The 17,958-nt window shown below is 62.3% G+C and overlaps 2 protein-coding genes across 2 annotated transcripts; both read left to right on the forward strand.

Annotated features, from left to right (window-relative positions):
• The first annotated feature begins 930 nt into the window (after positions 1 to 930).
• Positions 931 to 7,414, forward strand: SPCS2 (signal peptidase complex subunit 2). Its single transcript, XM_054164671.1, has 5 exons — positions 931 to 1,023; positions 3,304 to 3,387; positions 4,379 to 4,538; positions 6,417 to 6,552; positions 7,156 to 7,414. Exons 1-5 carry the CDS (start codon positions 985 to 987, stop codon positions 7,340 to 7,342), a joined length of 606 nt encoding a protein of 201 aa, XP_054020646.1. The 5' UTR covers positions 931 to 984; the 3' UTR covers positions 7,343 to 7,414.
• Positions 7,415 to 13,510: 6,096 nt separating this feature from the next.
• NEU3 (neuraminidase 3) lies at positions 13,511 to 16,415 on the forward strand. The gene is made up of 3 exons (XM_054164848.1): positions 13,511 to 13,528; positions 13,631 to 13,891; positions 15,309 to 16,415. The coding sequence occupies exons 1-3, from the start codon at positions 13,511 to 13,513 to the stop codon at positions 16,272 to 16,274; spliced, it is 1,245 nt and encodes a 414-aa protein (XP_054020823.1). The 3' UTR covers positions 16,275 to 16,415.
• The last annotated feature ends 1,543 nt before the right edge of the window (positions 16,416 to 17,958 follow it).

Below are 17,958 nucleotides of genomic sequence, written 5' to 3' on the forward strand. Positions count from 1 at the left end.
GTAGAACAGAAGGAGCTGGAAAACTCTGCTGCTGAGTCCAGTCTCACTGCAGGGCTTTGAAGAACCTTCTTTGTAGTGTGGCTTTGCTCTCTAGTCTTTAAGTGCTCAGATGTTGGTGTCACAGCTCCTCCTAGACCTCAAGGGTAGAAGCTGCTGAAAGCCCCTGGTCTGCAGGATGGGGGTACCCAGGGGGTGCTTCAGAGAGGAGGGAGGAGAAGGATAAGGATGTGGAACCCCTCACTTGCTCTATTAGGAAGCTTCACAGAAAGCCTTCAGGGGGGTTGAAGTTCATCACAACGAAGGTGGTGGAACACTGGAACAGGTTGCCAGAGAGGTAATGGAGGCTCCATCCCTGGTGACAGGCAACGTCAAACTTGACCGGGTCCTGAGCAACCAGATCTGGTTAGTGGTGACCTGCAGGGGGTGTGGACAAGATGACCTTTGGAGGTCCCAGCCTGATGCTTTCTTTGATTCTGTGATTTTGGCTTGAGTAAGAGCATCAGCAGATAGTGACACAGTTGTGGCATCGTGGCCTCAGGCTGCCATCCTGCCGAGGGGCCTCAGCCACCCTTGCACGGTGAGCTGTAGGTCCTGGAGACTCCTGGAGAACAGGGAGGAGAAGACAGCTCCGTGAGAGGGGATGCAGCAGAGGGCCCGATGCTTGCCAAGGCAAGTGACCGACATGGGCATCAGGCGGAGGGAAGGGATTCTGCCCCTCCGCTCCCACCCCTCACCCCACAGGCCCTGACAGCCTCCGCAGCCACTCGCCCGGCCCTGTACCCCGAGCAGACCCCGCACCGCGTCCGCCTCTTCCTCCGCTTCGGCTCCAGCCGCCGCCATAGCAACGAGGCGGGGCGGCGGGGGGGATATATCCCAGCGTGCACCGCGGCCGGAGGGAAGGGGCGGTGTTTCCGGCCGCGCGCTCCCGTCGGTCCCCGCGCCCGGCCAATCAGGAGCGAGCAGGTGGCGGGGGGCGGTGAGAAGATGGCGGCCAGAGGCGGCAGGAACGGGCTGCTCGATAAGGTACTGTGCTGCCGACAGCCCTTTCCCCGGCCGCTGCCCCGGCCCGGCGGTGCCCTTCCCGCGCCTCAGCGGTGCCCTCGGAGCCGACAAGGCGCTGGGCCGCGCTGCAGCCCTCTCGCCCCTCGCTCGGGCCTGAGGAGCATCCACCGCTTGGGCTGTGGTGCTGCGGTCCCTGCCTCTCGCTGCTGCCTCCATGCAGGCCCTTGGGGACAGCGGGGAGGGAGGAAGCGTCCCTCAGCAAGGCCCTGCCTCGGCCCCGGGAAAGCGTGTCCGGCCTCCAAAGCGGCAGCTGCCGCCTGCCAGGCCGCTTCTGCTTTTCAGTGCCAGCGTGGCTGGGCTTAGCCCAGTCCTCCTGTGCCGGCTGACGGTACAGCGGAGGTGCTCCCGCTGGCTGTGTTGCCGGGAAAGGAATGCTGGAGACGTGGCAGGGATTCATCCCTGCAGGGATTTGATGGACATGTGGAAGCAGGTGAAAAGCTGGGCGTGGGCCAGCACCGTTCGCGCACAGCCCAGACCCAGCCCTGCCCTAGGCTGCATCCCTGGCAGCAGGGGGAGGGAGGGGATTCTGCCCCTCTGCTGTGCTCTGCTCAGACCTCCTTGCAGTGCTGGGGTGGCTCTGGAGTCCCCAGCACAGGAAGGGAGCTGTTGGAGCAGGGCCAGAGGAGGCCACAACAATGCTGGGAGGCCTGGAAGGGCTCTGCTGTGAGGCCAGGCTGGGAGAGTTGGGGTTGTGCAGCCTGGAGAAGAGAAGGCTCCAGGCAGACCTTCTGGTGGCCTTGCAGGACTTGAAGGGGCTGAGAAGAAAGCTGGGGAGAGATTTTGGAGCAGGGCCTGGTGGGACAGGACAAGGGGGGATGGTTTGGAACTTAGGGAGAGTCACATAGGAGAAATGTTGGTGAGAGCCTGTCCCAGGTTGCTGGCAGAGGTGGGAGGTTCCCCATGGCTGGCACCATCCCAGGCCAGGTTGTTTGGGGGTCTGGGCACCCTGCTGTGGTTGGGGATGTCGCTGCTGACTGCAGGGGGGTTGGGCTGGATGACCTTGGAAGGTCCAAACTGGAAGCTCCTGGTTTCCAGTTTGTGTCTGTTGCCCATTGTCCTGTCCCTGGCCATCACTTAGAAGAGCCTGGAAAGAGTCAGAGGCCTCTGAACACCCACAGCTGCACTTCAGAGCCTTAAGAAAGGCTTCAGGTGGCCTGGGGAGGTTCCTTGTGGGGTTCAAAAGGTGTTGTTCATTTTGTTCTTTATTGTTGGTGAAAAGCAGCAGAGGGAAGGGTTGAAGCAGCTGCAAGGAGTGAGCTTCCTCAGAACCAAACTAAGCTCTGCAGGCTGAGTGGTGACTTCTCTCCTGGGCTTGTTTTCAGCTGGAGAAGTACCATCAAGGAGAGGACATTTCCCCCCAGGCACAGAATCACAAGAAGAGACCTTTCATATCATGGAGTCCAAGCATAAGGCCAGCACTGCTCCAAGGCACCACCACCCCCTGGCCTCAGCACCACACCTTCCAACCCCCTCCAGCCATGGGGACTCCACCACTGCCCTGGGCAGCCTGCCACAGGCCTGGGCACCCCTCAAGGGGCACCAATTGCTCCTCAGGGCCAAGCTCAACCTCCCCTGGGACAACTTGAGGCCATCTCCTCTTGTTCTGTCCCTTGTTCCGTGGGAGGAAAGACCAACTCCCAGCTGGCTGCAAGCTGCTCTCAGCTACAGAGAGCCAGAAGGTCTCCCCTCAGCCTCCTCTTCTCCAGACTGACCACCCCCAGCTCCTTCAGCTGCTCCTCCCCAGCCCTGTTCTCCAGACCCTTGCCCAGCTTTGTTGCCCTTCTCTGGCCCTGCTCCAGCCCTCACTGTCCTTCTGGCAGTGAGAGGCCCAGATGTAGAAGCTTAAATCTGTGATCTTGATGACTGTGTTGGGGACAGCTGGCTCGATCCAGCTGTGTGACAGACCCCAGGTTCCCTCCATCTCTGTCAGGTTTTCCCATCAGGCCTCATTTTGTTGTTGTTGGGGTGGGGTGGGGGGTTCCTCTCCCATTTTTGTGCTAATTATGGGAACAGGAGCACTACTTTGAGGGTGCTGGAGGCCTGGAGCAGGCTGCCCAGAGAGGTTGTGGAGTCTCCTTGTGTGGAGAGCTTCCAACCCCCCCTGGCCATGGTGCTGCTGGGCAAGCTGCTGGGGGTGCCCTGCTGGAGCAGGCTGGGCTTGGCCTGGCTGAGCTCCAGAGCTCCCTTTCCACCACTGCCATGCTGGGTTTGAGTGACTCATTGAAATGTTCTCTCTTGCAGTGGAAGATTGATGACAAGCCAGTAAAAATTGACAAATGGGATGGTTCAGCTGTGAAAAATTCCTTGGATGACTCTGCCAAAAAGGTGAGGCCTGTGGCTGCTGATTTCCCTCCCCTTGGGTTGGTGTGATGTGGAGTGCCCCAGGACCATCAGACACTCATGGAATGGCTCAGGTTGGAAGGGACCTCACAGGTCACCTCCAACCTCCACACCATGCCCAGGGACACCTCTCAGCTAGACTCAGCTGCTCAAGGCCTCATCCAGCCTGGCCTTCAACACCCCCAGGCAGGAGGCAGCCACAGCCTCCCTGGGCAGCCTGTGCCAGACTCTCACCACCCTCCTGCTCAAGAACTTCTTCCTCAGCTCCAGTCTGACCCTGCTGTGCCTCAGCTTCAAACCATTCCCCCTGGGCCTGGCTCTAGACACCCTTAGCAAAAGTCCCTCTGCAGCCTTCCTGCAGGATCCCTTCAGCTATTGGGAGGCAGCTCTGAGGTCCCCCTGGAGCCTTCTCTTCTCCAGGCTGAACACCCCCAGCTCCCTCAGCCTGTCCTGCTCATATTGATGGCTCCAGACCTGTGAGGTCTCACCAGAGCAGAGTTCTTGCTGCAGTCTGGATCCTTAAGTCTGGAGAAGAGAAGGCTCTGAGGAGACCTTCTTGTGGCCTTCCAGTGCCTGCAGGGGACTACAGGAAAGCTGGGGAGGGACTTCTGAGGGTGTCAGGGAGTGATAGGAATGGGGGGGATGAAGTAGAAGTGGGGAGATTCAGATTGGATATGAGGGAGAAGCTCTTCCCCATGAGGGTGGTGAGAGCCTGGCACAGGTTGCCCAGGGAGGTGGTGGAAGCCTCATGCCTGGAGGTGTTGAAGGCCAGGCTGGAGGTGGCTGTGAGCAACCTGCCCTGGTGTGAGGTGTCCCTGCCCATGGCAGGGGGGGTTGGAAGTGTCTGAGCCTTGAGGCCCCTTCCACCCCTGACAATTCAGTGACTCTGGGATGCCAGCCCTGACAGTTGAGTGACTTTGGTGCAGCTGGTGGCAGGGCAGGAGCTGAGCTGAGCTTTGGCTTTCCTGCCCCTCAGGTTCTGCTGGAGAAGTACAAATACGTGGAGAACTTCCGGCTGATCGACGGCCGCCTGCTCATCTGCACCGTCTCCTGCCTCTTCGCCATCGTGGCGCTGGTCTGGGACTACCTGCACCCCTTCCCTGAGTCCAAGCCTGTCCTTGCCTTCTGTGTCGTCTCATATCCTTTACACACCAGAGAATGGTCCAGGGAGCTCCACAGCTCAGCCAGTCCAACCCCCTCTGCGCTCAGCAGGGACATCCTCAGCTAGCTCAGGTTGCCCAGGGCCCTGCCCAGCCTCACCTTCAATATCTCCAGGGATGGGGCCTCAACCACCTCCCTGGGCAACCTGTGCCAGTGTTCCACCACCCTCATGGGGCACAACTTGTTCCTCACATCCATCTGCTCTGCTCTAGGTTGAAGCCACTGCCTCTCGTCCTGTCCCTGCAGGCCTCTGCAAACAGTCTCTCTGCAGCCTTCCTGTAGCCCCCTTCAGGTACTGGCAGGCTGCTGTTAGGTCTCCCTGGAGCCTTCAGCCTCCAGGCTGAACACCCCCAGCTCACAGGATGTTAGGGTTGGAAGGGACCTCCAAAGATCACCAAGCCCAACCCCTCTGCCAGAGCAGGACCACAGAATCTGGAACATAGGAACACATCCAGATGGGTCTTGAAAGTCTCCAGAGACTCCACAACCTCCCTGGGGAGCCTGCTCCAGGGCTCTGTGACCCTCCCAGTGAAGGAAGTTCCTCCTCATGTTGTGCTGGAGTTGATAGTCTCCCTTGTAGCAGAGCTGCTCCAACCCCCTGAGCATTTTCCTGGCCCTCCTCTGGACCTGCTCCATCAGCTCCAGGTCCTTGCTGTGCTGAGGGCTCCAGACCTGCACACAGCACTCCAGCTGAGGTCTCCCCAGAGCAGAGCAAAGTGGCAGAATCACCTCTCTGGCTCTGCTGCCAGCGCTGCTTTGGCTGCAGCCCAGGCTGCCCTTGGCCTTCTGTGCTGCAAGCTCACACTGCCTGCTCCTGTCCAGCTTCTCCCCCCCCAGCACCCCCAAGTCCTTTCCCTCAGGGCTGCTTTCCATCCCCTCCTCCCCCAGTCTGTATTGATAGTGAGGATTGTTCCAGCCCAGGGGCAGAGCCCTGCACTTGCTCTTGTGGAACCTCCTGAGGTTCACCTGGGGAATTCTGCAGCTGAATACCAAAATGCTTGCAGCTGGTGGTGAAGTTCATAGAATCAAGGAACGGTTTAGCTTGAAGGGACCTTTTGTGGTCATCTAGTCCAAGCCAGAGACCTCTCCAACCAGAGCAGGTTGCTCAGAGCCCCAAGCAACCTGACCTGGAAGGGTTCCAGGGGTGAGGCTTCTCAAACCTCTCACAGGCTCTCACCACACTCAGGGAAATTTCCTTCCTTAGATCTCATCTAAATGTCCCCTCTTTTAGTGCTCCACCACCCTCACAGGAAGGCTTCTCCTTCTCTTCAAGTGGCACCTCTTGCCCCCCACAGCCCCTTCAGCTCCCCTCTGGGGCTGCTCTTCTGCAGGCTCTCAGCCCCAGGCCTCTCAGCCTTTGCTCCTCACAGAGCTGCTCCAGGCCCCCCCCAGCCTCCCCTGGACTCTCTCCAGCAGTCCTCAGTCTCTCTGCAGCTGGGGAGCTCAGAACTGCATCCAGCACTGCAGCTGTGGCCTCATTTGGGCAGAGCAGAGGTAAGGGAGAACCTCCCTTGACCTGCTGCTGGCTACACTCTTCTTCATGCCCCCATCAGACCTTTGGCCTCCTTGGTCACCAGGGCACCTTGCTGGCTCCTGGGCACCTCCTTGTCCCCCATGTTCTCCATGGAGCAGCCTTCTACTAGGTCATCCTGCTCTCCCTGTCTCTTCCTGCAAAGATCTCACAAGTTGTCTCAACTGTTCTTTAATCTCTGCCAGTCAGGAGGCATCTCCCAAAGTGTGGGCTTGCTTCTGTCCCTGGGGCTGGTTAAACCTGGGGGTCTGAGCTGCCCTCTGCCTCATTTCTACCTCCAGTTCCAGCTTGGTTTTTTGTTGCCTTGACCCATTCTCTCCCACCTATTTTGTGATGATGGGCATCCTGACCATCTACACCTCCTACAAGGAGAAGAGCATTTTCCTGGTAGCTCACAGAAAAGACCCAGCAGGGATGGACCCTGATGATGTTTGGCAGCTCTCCTCCAGTCTCAAACGGTAACATTCCCCTCCCCCACCTCGAGCAGCTCCCTGAGCTTAGCTTTGCCTCTGCCTGGAGCTGTCACCTTCACTGGGGTGGAGTTAGAATCATCACAGAATTGTCAAGGGTGGAAGGGACCTCAAGGCTCAGCCAGTTCCAGCTCCTCTGCCATGGGCAGGGACACCTCACACCAGAGCAGGCTGCTCACAGCCACCTCCAGCCTGGCCTTCAACACCTCCAGGCATGAGGTTTCCACCACCTCCCTGGGCAACCTGTGCCAGGCTCTCACCACCCTCATGGGGAAGAGCTTCTTCCTCACATCCAATCCGAGTCTCCCCACTTCCAGTTTTGCTCCATCCCCCCCAGTCCTATCCCTCCCTGACACCCTAGGAAGTCCCCTTCCTGAGCAGCCTGCTCTGGTGTGAGGTGTCCCTGCCCATGGCAGGGGGGCTGGCACTGGCTGAGCCCTGAGGTCCCTTCCACCCCTGCCAATCCCACGATTCCGTTCACCCCCTTGGCCTCGCCCCCACGGCTCCATCCTGGCCAAGGGAAGACATTCTTGACCCCCTCCCCCCCCACCCCCAGCTGCAGCTGAAGGAGCTCTGTGCCCCTCCCTGCAGGTTTGATGACAAGTACACCCTGAAGCTGACGTTCATCAGTGGCAAAACCAAGCAGCAGCGGGAGGCAGAGTTCACCAAGTCCATCGCCAAGTTCTTCGACACCAACGGCACCCTGGTGATGGAGGCCTACGAGCCCGAGGTGTCCAAGCTCCATGACAGCCTGGCCCTGGAGAGGAAGGTCAAATGATGCCTCCCCACCAGCCCCCCCTGCCTTCTGGGACCTGCTAAATGACCACCAATAAAGGCAAGAAGCTAAGAAAAAAAACAAACCAAGAGTTGGGGTTTTATTGCCCCTCTGGTTGTGTCCTTCAGTTCCTGGGGTGGGGGGAGAGTTCATCCTGGCTTGCATCACCCAAGCCTTGGGCTGGTTGTGGTCCACCTCTGGGGGAGAACCATGCAAGGAGTTGCCCAGGAAGGGGCCATGCTGCACATTGGCCACAGCAACCCCAGGCAGTGCTACAGGCTGGAGTCAGAGTGGCTGGAGAGCAGCCAGGCAGAGAGGGACCTGGGGGGACTGGTTGAGAGTAGGCTGAACATGAGCCTGCAGGGGGCCAAGAAGGCCAAGGGCATCCTGGCCTGCATCAGGAGCAGTGTGGCCAGCAGGAGCAGGGAGGTCATTGTGCCCTGTCCTCAGCACTGGTTAGGCCACACCTTGAGTGCTGTGTCCAGTTCTGGGCCCCTCAGGTTAAGAAGGACATTGAGATGCTGGAAGGTGTCCAGAGAAGGGCAACAAAGCTGGGGAGGGGTCTGGAGCACAGCCCTGTGAGGAGAGGCTGAGGGAGCTGGGGTTGCTTAGCCTGGAGAAGAGGAGGCTCAGGGGAGACCACCTTGCTCTCTCCAACTCCCTGAAGGGAGGTTGTAGCCAGGCAGATGTTGGTCTCTTCTCCCAGGCAGCCAGCACCAGCATAAGAGGACACAGTCTCAAGCTGTGCCAGGGGAGGTTTAGGCTGGAGGTGAGGAGAAAGTTCTTCCCAGCAAGAGAGATTTGCCATAGGGATGTGCTGCCCAGGGAGGTGGTGGAATTGCCATCACTGGAGGTGTTTAGGAAGAGACTGGATGGGGAGCTTGGTGCCATGGGTTAGTTGATTGGATGATGTTGGATGATAGGTTGGACTTGATGATCTCAGAGGTCTCTTCCAACCTGGTCTGGTCTATTCTATTCTAAAACAAAAGTGTTTTCTGTGCTGTCCTCATCCCTGTTTGATCCTGGTGTCCTCCATGTGCCTCTAAAAGATGGTGTTTTATACAACTCCCCCCCCCCCCCCCCCCCCCCCCCCCCCCCCCCGATTTTTGGGTCAATAAAAGGGAAGATGTGCTCCTGAGCATTAATGTTTGGGGCTTGCATGAAGAAATTTGCTTTTCAGGGCTTGGATGGACCCCAAAGAGTGGTGGGGAATGGACTTAGCTCCAGGTGGTGTCCCCAGGGCTCAGGGTGGGATCACTGCTCTTGGATGTCTTCATCCCTGAGCTGGGGGAGAGCTGGAGGCTCCCTCAGGCAGGGTGCAGATGGCACCAAGCTGGGTGGGAGCTGAGCTGCTGGAGGGGTAGGAGGGAGCTACAGAGGGGTCTAGGCCAGGCTGGAGCCATGGGGGAGGGCAATGGGATGAGGGCACCAAGGGCAAGGGCTGCGACCTGCCCCTGGGGCACAGCAGCCCCAGGAAGGCTCCAGGCTGGGGGCAGAGGGGCTGGGAAGTGCCTGGGGGGAAAGGCCCTGGGGGAGTAGGTGGCAGAAGCTGGAGAGGAGCCAGGGGGTGCCCAGGTGGGCAGGGAGGGCAGCAGCAGCCTGGGCTGGAGCAGCAATGGTGTGGGCAGCAGGAGCAGGGCTGGGATTGTGCCCCTGGGCTGGGCACTGGGGATGTCATACCTTGATTTCTTCACTTCGAGGTTGCCAAAGCCCTGGAGCAGGCTGCCCAGAGAGGTTGTGGAGTTTCCTTGTGTAGAGAGCTTCCAACCCCCTCTGGCCATTGTGCTCCTGGGCAAGCTGCTGGGGGAGCTCCAGGAGGTCCCTTCCCACTACCACCATGTGGGGGTCTCTAGTTCTGCATGAATCCTTTGGGCTTCTCACTCCCACGGGGACATCGAGGGGCTGAAGCAGGTCCAGAATGGGGCAGCGAAGCCGGGGAGGGCTCTTGGGCAGCTCTAGGGTCCCCGTGCCGGGTGGGGGTTTCAGAGCTGCAGTGCTGAGGGTCAGGGTTTGTAGGTGCCCTGGCGGCAGCGCTGGCTCCAGGGTTGGACTCCAGAACCTGGAAGGTCTCCTCCAACCCAGAGGGCTCCGTGACAGGAGGTGTGTGGCGGGTAGGGAGGGACAGATTCTCTCCAAAGCTCTCCGCGGCTCCGCGGCTGCTCCGCTGCTGGCCTCGGCCGGAGGCGCAAAGAGGAGGCTGGGCAGGGGCGGGGCCTGCGCAGGGGCGGGGCCAGGCCGGCGGGCCCCGGCGCTGGGCAGGGGCGGGGCCTGCGCAGGGGCGGGGCCAGGCCGGCGGGCCCCGGCCGGAGGCGCAAGGAAGAGGCTGCGCAGGGGCGGGGCCTGCGCAGGGGCGGGGCCAGGCCGGCGGGCCCCGGCCGGAGGCGCAAGGAAGAGGCTGCGCAGGGGCGGGGCCTGCGCAGGGGCGGGGCCAGGCCGGCGGGCCCCGGCCGGAGGCATCAGGAAGAGGCTGGGCAGGGGCGGGGCCTGCGCAGGGGCGGGGCCAGGCTGGCGGGCCCCGGCCGGAGGAGGAGAGGCTACGCAGGTGGGGGGTCTTGAGGGGGGTCCTGAAGGGGGACAGGGCACGGAGCGGGGCGAAGTTGGCTATCCGGGGTTGCCAAGGGGGGTCTGGGTATAGGGGAGGTGGGTGGGGGAGTGTGGGAAGCCGGGTATGGGGCGGGGGGAGATGGAGGGGTGTGGGGGGAGATTTGGGGGTAAGGGGACGGGGGGGGTGCGGGGGGGGGTATGAGAGGACACGGCGGGGTCTGAAGGGGTCTGGGTAGCGGAGGACATGGAGAGGTGCAAAGGGGTCTGGGTGTGAGGGGACATGGGGGGATGCAGAGGGGTCTGGGTGTGAGGGGACATGGCGGGGTGCAGAGGGGTCTGGGTGTGAGGGGACGTGGGGGGGTGCAGAGGGGTCTGGGTGTGAGGGGACATGGCGGGGTGCAGAGGGGTCTGGGTGTGAGGGGACATGGGGGGTGCAGAGGGGTCTGGGTGTGAGGGGACATGGGGGGGTGCAGAGGGGTCTGGGTGTGAGGGGACATGGGGGGGTGCAGAGGGGTCTGGGTGTGAGGGGACGTGGGGGGGTGCAGAGGGGTCTGGGTGTGAGGGGACGTGGGGGGTGCAGAGGGGTCTGGGTGTGAGGGGACGTGGGGGGATGCAGAGGGGTCTGGGTGTGAGGGTGGAGGTGCTTGGAGTGTATGGAGGACAGCTTCCTGCTGCTGCAGCTGTTAAGTGAGCCTACCCGGGGTGAGGCTCTGCCTGACCTGCTGCTCTCCAATAGGGAAGGGCTGGTGGGAGAGGTGCTGGTGGGGGGCTGCCTAGGCTGCAGCGACCAGGAGACAGTGGAGTTTTCAATATGCAGGGAGATAGGAAGGAGCAATAACAGAACCCTCACTTTGGACTTCCAGAGGGCAGACTTCAGCCTGTTTAAGCAACTAATGTAGAGAGTACCCTGGGCAGCAGCCCTGAAGAACAAAAGGGTCCAGGATGGTTGGACCTACTTCAAGCAGGAGCTCTTGAAGGCACAGGAACTGGCTGTGCCCGTGTGCTGAAAGATGAGCTGGCAGGGAAGGCTCTGGGCATGGATGGGCAAGCAGCTCCTGAAGGGAGTAAGGGAATAGAAGAGGGGGGAGGAGGCAACTCGTGATGTGCTTAAGGATGTTAGATCATGTAGGAAAAAAACAAATCGGAGAGGCAAGAGCCCAGTTAGAACTCAAGCTGAACTGCTGTGAGGGGCAATAAAAAGCATCTTTATAAACACATTAATGCTACAAAGAGAGCAGGAAGAACCTCCACTCCTTATTGGACCTGGAGGAGAGCATTGCAACTAAAGATGGGGGAAAGGCTGAGGTTCTAAATACCTTCTGTGCCTCCATTTTCAGCAGCAAGGCAGGAGGACTCGAGGATAACAGCCTCCTGAGCTGGCAGATGGGGTCAGGGAGCAGCATAATCCCCCTGAGATCCAGGAGGCAGCAGCTAGAGACCTGCTGAGCCACTTGGATCCCCACAAGTCCATGGGACCGGATGGGATCCATCCTAGGGTGCTGAGAGAGCTGGCAGAGGAGCTGGCCGAGCCTCTCTCCATCATTTACCACCAGTCCTGGCTCACTGGAGAGGTCCCAGGTGACTGGAAGCTGCCAAGGTGATGCCCATCCACAAGAAGGGCCAGCAGGAGGAGCCAGGGAATCCCAGGCCTGGCAGCCTGAGCTCAGTGCCAGGCAAGAGCATGGAACAGGGCATCTGGAGTGCAAGCACACAGCACTTGCAGCATGGCCAAGGGCTCAGGCCCAGCCAGCATGGATTCAGGAAGGGCAGCTCCTGCCTGACCAACCTGATCTCCTGCTCTGCTCAGGTGACTGCCTGGGGGCTGTGGGGCAGGCTGTGGCTGCAGTCTGCCTGGACTTCAGCAAGGCCTTTGCCACCGTCCCCCACAGCAAACTCCTGGCCAAGCTGTCAGCCCCTGGCTTGGACAGCAGCACTCTGTGCTGGGGGAGGAACTGGCTGGAGGCTGAGCCCAGAGAGTGGTGGTGAATGGTGCCACAGCCAGCTGGCAGCCAGGCACCAGTGGTGTGCCCCAGGGCTCAGTGGATGAGGCAGTGCTACAGGCTGGGGTCAGAGTGGCTGGAGAGCAGCCAGGCAGAGAGGGACCTGGGGGTGCTGGTTGAGAGCAGGCTGAACATGAGCCTGCAGTGTGCCCAGGGGGCCTAGAAGGCCAATGGCATCCTGGCCTGCATCAGGACCAGTGTGGCCAGCAGGAGCAGGGAGGTCATTGTGCCCCTGTACACTGCACTGGTTAGGCCACACCTTGAGTCCTGTGTCCAGCTCTGGGCCCCTCAGGTGAAGAAGGACATTGAGATGCTGGAAGGTGTCCAGAGAAGGGCAACAAAGCTGGGGAGGGGTCTGGAGCACAGCCCTGTGAGGAGAGGCTGAGGGAGCTGGGGTTGCTTAGCCTGCAGAAGAGGAGACTCAGGGGTGACCTTCTTGCTCTCTCCAACTCCCTGAAGGGAGGCTGTAGCCAGCTGGGGGTTGGTCTCTTCTGCCAGGCACCCAGCACCAGAACAAGAGGTCACAGTCTCAAGCTGTGCCAGGGGAGGTTTAGGCTGGAGGTGAGGAGAAAGTTCTTCCCAGCAAGAGAGATTGGCCATAGGGATGTGCTGCCCAGGGAGGTGGTGGAGTCCCCATCCCTGGAGGTGTTCAGGAGGGGACCGGATGTGGCCCTTGGAGCCATGGTTTAGCTGTCAGGAGGTGCTGGGTGACAGCTTGGACTTGATGATCTCTGAGGTCTCTTCCAGCCTTATTGATTCTGTGACATGGAGGGCTGCAGGTGGGGGTCTGGGTGTGATTGGGGCAGGGGGGATGCATTGAGCCACTGGCGGGGGGGGGGGGGCAGGTTGGGCATAGAGGGTTGCAAGGGGGAGGGTCTGGTCATGGTCCCTCCATTGGCATATGGGGGGGAGATTTGGCACACTGTGGGGGGGATTTGGGGCATTGGGGGGTGTCCAGGGCATGCAGGAAGTTGTGTTATGGGGAGGTACAAGGAAGGGGTGGGTGGGTGGGGGGCTTGGGCATAGTGGGAGTTACAAGAGGGGGCTCCAGGCATCATGGAGGGGATGGGGGAGTGCAGGGGGTCAGGTTATGGGGGGCACACGGTGGGGGTGCAGGGGGATGGACAGGGGTGTGGAAATCTTGGGGGGAGTGTCTGGGGTGTTGCTGCATGTGGGGGTGTAGGGGTGGGGCACAGGACATGAAGGGTGCGGGGGGGAGCTCTGTAGGGGAGTTGGGATGGGGGGAGGATAAATAAGGGATTTGGGCTGGGGGGTTGCAGGGATGGGGGAGTGGGGGGGTCCCAGGAAGATCTGGGCAAGGGTGGGGACGGATTGGGGCATTAGGGGTGCACAAGGAACCTGGGGGAGGGGTTCAGGGCCTGGGGGGGGGGGTGTCCATGGGCTCCGGGTCTCTGGGCTGGGGACACTGAGGGTGCTAAAGGGGATGGGGGCTTGAGGGTCACCCTGGGGGGGTCAGAGGGGTAGGTAATGGGAGAGGGCTGAGGGACATGGGGGGGACAGCAGGGACAGGCAGGACAATGGGGAGCGACCCCACCGGAGGGGCTTCAATCTCCCCCTTCCCCTCTCCACCCTATTCAGCCCCCGGGGGGCTCTCAGGGAGGCCACCATGTCCCAGGGCCTCGAGGTAAGTCCTCACCCTCCTTCTCCCCATCTCAGTGGTGGGGGAGGGGCATGGGGGACCACCCCTCTTTTTGAGCCGCGTTTAACCACCTGCACCCCCTGGCAGCAGCGGCAGCAGCAGGGGGATGGCGGCGAGAGCCCCCCGGCGCCTCCACCCTCATCATCATCATGGCCGGGGGGGTCCTGCTCCCCGCGGGAGACTCTGTTCCGGCAGGGGGCTGGGACCACCTTCCGCATCCCGGCGCTGCTCTACCTTCCCCCGGCCGACGCCTTCCTGGCCTTCGCCGAGCGCCGCAGCTCGCCCCGGGACCAGGACGCCAAGCACTTGGTGCTGCGCCGGGGACAGAGGCAGGGCCCCGGGGTTCAGGTAACAGCCAACACCCTGCCCCTGCCCCCTGCCCCTCTCTGCGCTGCGGGACCCTTTCGGTGCGCAGAGGAGCGGCCCCAGCCCTGCTGGAAGCCCTCTGCTGGGAGGCCAGGCTGGGAGAGTGCAGTCTGCAGAGGAGAAGGCTGCAGGGAGAGCTGCTGCTGGCCTGGCAGGGCTGGAAGGGGCTGGGGAGAAAGCTGGGGACAGAGTGTGGAGCAGGGCCTGTGGGGACAGGCCAAGGGGGGATGGTTTGGGGCTCCAAGAGGGAGACTCAGGCTGGAGAGAAGGAAGACACTGAGGGTGGTGAGAGCCTGTCCCAGGGTGCCCAGGGAGCTGGGAGCTGCCCCATGGCTGGCACCAGCCCGGGGCAGGGCGTTTGGGGCTGTGAGCAGCCTGCTCTGGTTGGGGATGTCCCTGCTGACCATGGAGGGGTTGGACTGGATGGCCTTGGAAGGAGCTTTCAACCCAAACTACTCCATGGATCTGAGATGGGCTGATCACAGTGGGCTCAGGCCTGGGGGCTCTGCTGGGCTATTTTGGGGTGCAGTGGCTGCAGCACCCTCTGTGAGGAGCAAAGGCTGAGAGCAGCTCAAGGGAGGCTGTGCTGCCCCTCTGCTCTGCCCTGGTCAGGCCACAGCTGCAGGGCTGGGTCCAGGGCTGGGCTCCCCAGCTGCAGAGAGACTGAGAAGTGCTGGGGAGAGTGCAGGGGAGGCTGGGGAGAGGCTGAGGGGCCTGCAGCAGCTCTGTGAGGAGCAAAGGCTGAGAGCCCTGGGGCTGAGAGCCTGCAGAAGAGCAGCCCCAGAGGGGAGCTGAGCAATGCTCAGCAAGAGCTGAAGGGGCTGTGGGGGGCAAGAGGCTGGGGCTGGCATCTGCTGAGTGCTGCCCAGGGACAGGCCAAGGGGCACAAACTGGCACCCAGGAGGTTCTATGTGAGGATGAGGAGAAAGTTGTTTGTTGTGAGGGTGGTGGAGGCCTGGAGCAGGCTGCCCAGAGAGGTTGTGGAGTCTCCTTATGTGGAGAGCTTCCAACCCACCCTGGCCATTGTGCTGCTGGGCAAGCTGCTGGGGGTGCCCTGCTGGGGCAGGCTGGGCTTGGCCTGGCTGAGCTCCAGAGCTCCCTTTCTCCCCCTCATCCTTGCTGTGACTTGGTGCCACTTGCCCACCCCATAACCTGAACCCTCTTCTCCTCCTCCTCCCCATTTTCCTCCTTCTCCCTGTTCTCCCTCTCCCTGTTCTCCCTCTCCCTGTCTCCTCCTCCCTGTTCTCCCTCTCCCTGTTCTCCTTCTCCCTGTTATCCTTCTCCTCCTCCTCCCTGTTCTCCTCCCCTCTGTCTCCTCCTGTTCCTCCCTGTTCTCTTCCTCCTGCACCTCCTCCCTGTCTCCTCCTCCTCTGTGTTCTCCCCGCTCCCCCCCTGCCAGTGGGGCCCGGTGCAGGAGCTGTCGGCGCTGGTGCTGCCCGGGCACCGCACCATGAACCCCTGCCCCCTCTACGACGCCAGGACCGGCACGGTCTTCCTCTTCTGCATCTGCGTGGAGGGCGGCAAGACGGAGGGCTGGCAGCTGCGGAGGAGCCGCAGCGCCGCTCGGCTCTGCTGCTCCACCAGCCCCGACCTGGGCGTCAGCTGGGCGCCGCTGCGGGACCTCACCGGGCAGGCGCTGGGCGCAGCCCTGCCCCGCTGGGCCACCTTCGCCGTGGGCCCCGGGCACGGCCTGCAGCTGGCGTCGGGGCGCCTGGTGGTGCCAGCCTATGCCTACTACGTGCGCTGGAGGCTGTGCGGGGCCCTGCCCGTGCCCTGCTCCGCCCGCCAGCACTCCCTGGTCATTTACAGCGACGACGGCGGGCGCAGCTGGCGGCGGGGGGCGCTGCTGAGCGGTGCCAGCCCGACCGGGGAGTGCCAGGTGGCGGAGCTGGGCGCGGGGGACCGGCCCCTGCTGTACTGCAGCGCCCGGGCCTCCCGGGGCTGCCGGGCCGTAGCCCTCAGCGCCGACGGAGGGGAGAAGTTTGGGCACCCCAGGCCGTGCCCAGCGCTGGGCGAACCCCCCCGGGGGTGCCAGGGGAGCGTGGTCAGCTTCCCCGCCCCTGGCAGCTGCGGGCGCGGAGCCGGCAGGTGGTTGCTCTACTCCCATCCCACCGACCGGCGGCGCCGCCGCGACTTGGGCATCTACCTCAACCGCTCCCCCTTGGATGGCGAGGGCTGGGGGCAGCCCTGGGTGCTGCAGGAGGGCCCTGCCGGCTACTCGGACCTTGCCAGCTGCCCGGGAGGGGTCTTTGGGTGCCTGTTTGAGCGTGGCACCAGCAGCTCCTGCGAGGAGATCGCCTTCTGCCTCTTCAGCCTGGGCACCTCCACCCACGGCCGGCAGGACCCCAAAGCCTCCTCACCCTGAGCTGGTTTTGGGTGGGGGGAGGGTACCCACGGCCAGCAGGACCCCAAAGCCTCCTCACCCTGAGCTGGTTTTGGGTGGGGGGAGGGTACCCACGGCCAGCAGGACCCCAAAGCCTCCTCACACTGAGCTGGTTTTGGGTGGGGGGAGGGTACCCACAGACAGCAGGACCCCAAAGCCTCCTCACCCTGAGCTGGTTTTGGGTGGGGGGAGGGTACCCACAGACAGCAGGACCCCAAAGCCTCCTCACCCTGAGCTGGTTTTGGGTGGGGGGAGGGTACCCACGGCCGGCAGGACCCCAAAGCCTCCTCACACTGAGCTGGTTTTGGGTGGGGGGAGGGTACCCACAGACAGCAGGACCCCAAAGCCTCCTCACACTGAGCTGGTTTTGGGTGGGGGGAAGGGTACCCACGGCCGGCAGGACCCCAAAGCCTCCTCACACTGAGCTGGTTTTGGGTGGGGGGAGGGTACCCACAGCAGGACCCCAAAGCCTCCTCACACTGAGCTGGTTTTGGGTGGGGGGAGGGTACCCACGGCCAGCAGGACCCCAAAGCCTCCTCACCCTGAGCTGGTTTTGGGTGGGGGGAGGGTACCCACGGCCAGCAGGACCCCAAAGCCTCCTCACACTGAGCTGGCAGGGGGGGGGAGGGTACCCACGGCCGGCAGGACCCCAAAGCCTCCTCACCCTGAGCTGGTTTTGGGTGGGGGGAGGGTACCCACAGACAGCAGGACCCCAAAGCCTCCTCACACTGAGCTGGCAGGGGGGGGGAGGGTACCCACGGCCAGCAGGACCCCAAAGCCTCCTCACCCTGACCTGGTTTTGGGTGGGGGGAGGGTACCCACAGCAGGACCCCAAAGCCTCCTCACACTGAGCTGGTTTTGGGTGGGGGGAGGGTACCCACAGCAGGACCCCAAAGCCTCCTCACACTGAGCTGGTTTTGGGTGGGGGGAGGGTACCCACAGCAGGACCCCAAAGCCTCCTCACCCTGAGCTGGTTTTGAGGGGGGGAGGGTACCCACGGCCGGCAGGACCCCAAAGCCTCCTCACACTGAGCTGGCAGGGGGGAGGGGGGAGGGGGGAGGGGAGGGCAGCCACAGCCAGCAGCAGGGCTGGCACCGCACCAGGACACTTTGGATGCTCAGCAGCTTCCTTGCTTTTAATGAATGAATGAATGCTCAGCTTTTTAATTAACCCAGCGCTGTTTGTGACCTCGGGGGGGAGGGGACTTGGAGGCGATGCTGGGGGGTTGGAGGAGGTGCTGGGGAGGTTGGAGGAGCTGCTGGGGGTTGGAGGGGCTGAGGGGGGTTGGAGAAGGTGCTGGGGAGGGTTGGGGGAGCTGCTGGGGGCTGGAGGCGCTGCTGGGGGTTGGAGGAGCTGTTGAGGGGGTTGGAAGAGCTGCTGGGGAGGGTTGGAGGAGGTGCTGGGGGTTGGAGGGGCTGAGGGGGGTTGGAGGAGGTGCTGGGGAAGGTTGGAGGAGCTGCTGGGGAGGGTTGGAGGCGCTGCTGGGGATTGGAGGAGCTGTTGGGGGGGTTGAGGGAGGTGCTGGGGGCTGGAGGAGCTGCTGGGGGGGTTGGGGGAAGTGCTGGGGGCTGGAGTGCTGGGGACACAGCTGGGTGATGGACAGTGATGTCCAGACTCTGGAGCAGAGGAGTGCCCACCCCAAGCACTGGCCACATCCTGCCCCGAC

This window comes from Dryobates pubescens, chromosome 10 (assembly GCF_014839835.1).
Source record: "Dryobates pubescens isolate bDryPub1 chromosome 10, bDryPub1.pri, whole genome shotgun sequence".
Lineage (NCBI taxonomy): Eukaryota > Metazoa > Chordata > Aves > Piciformes > Picidae > Dryobates > Dryobates pubescens.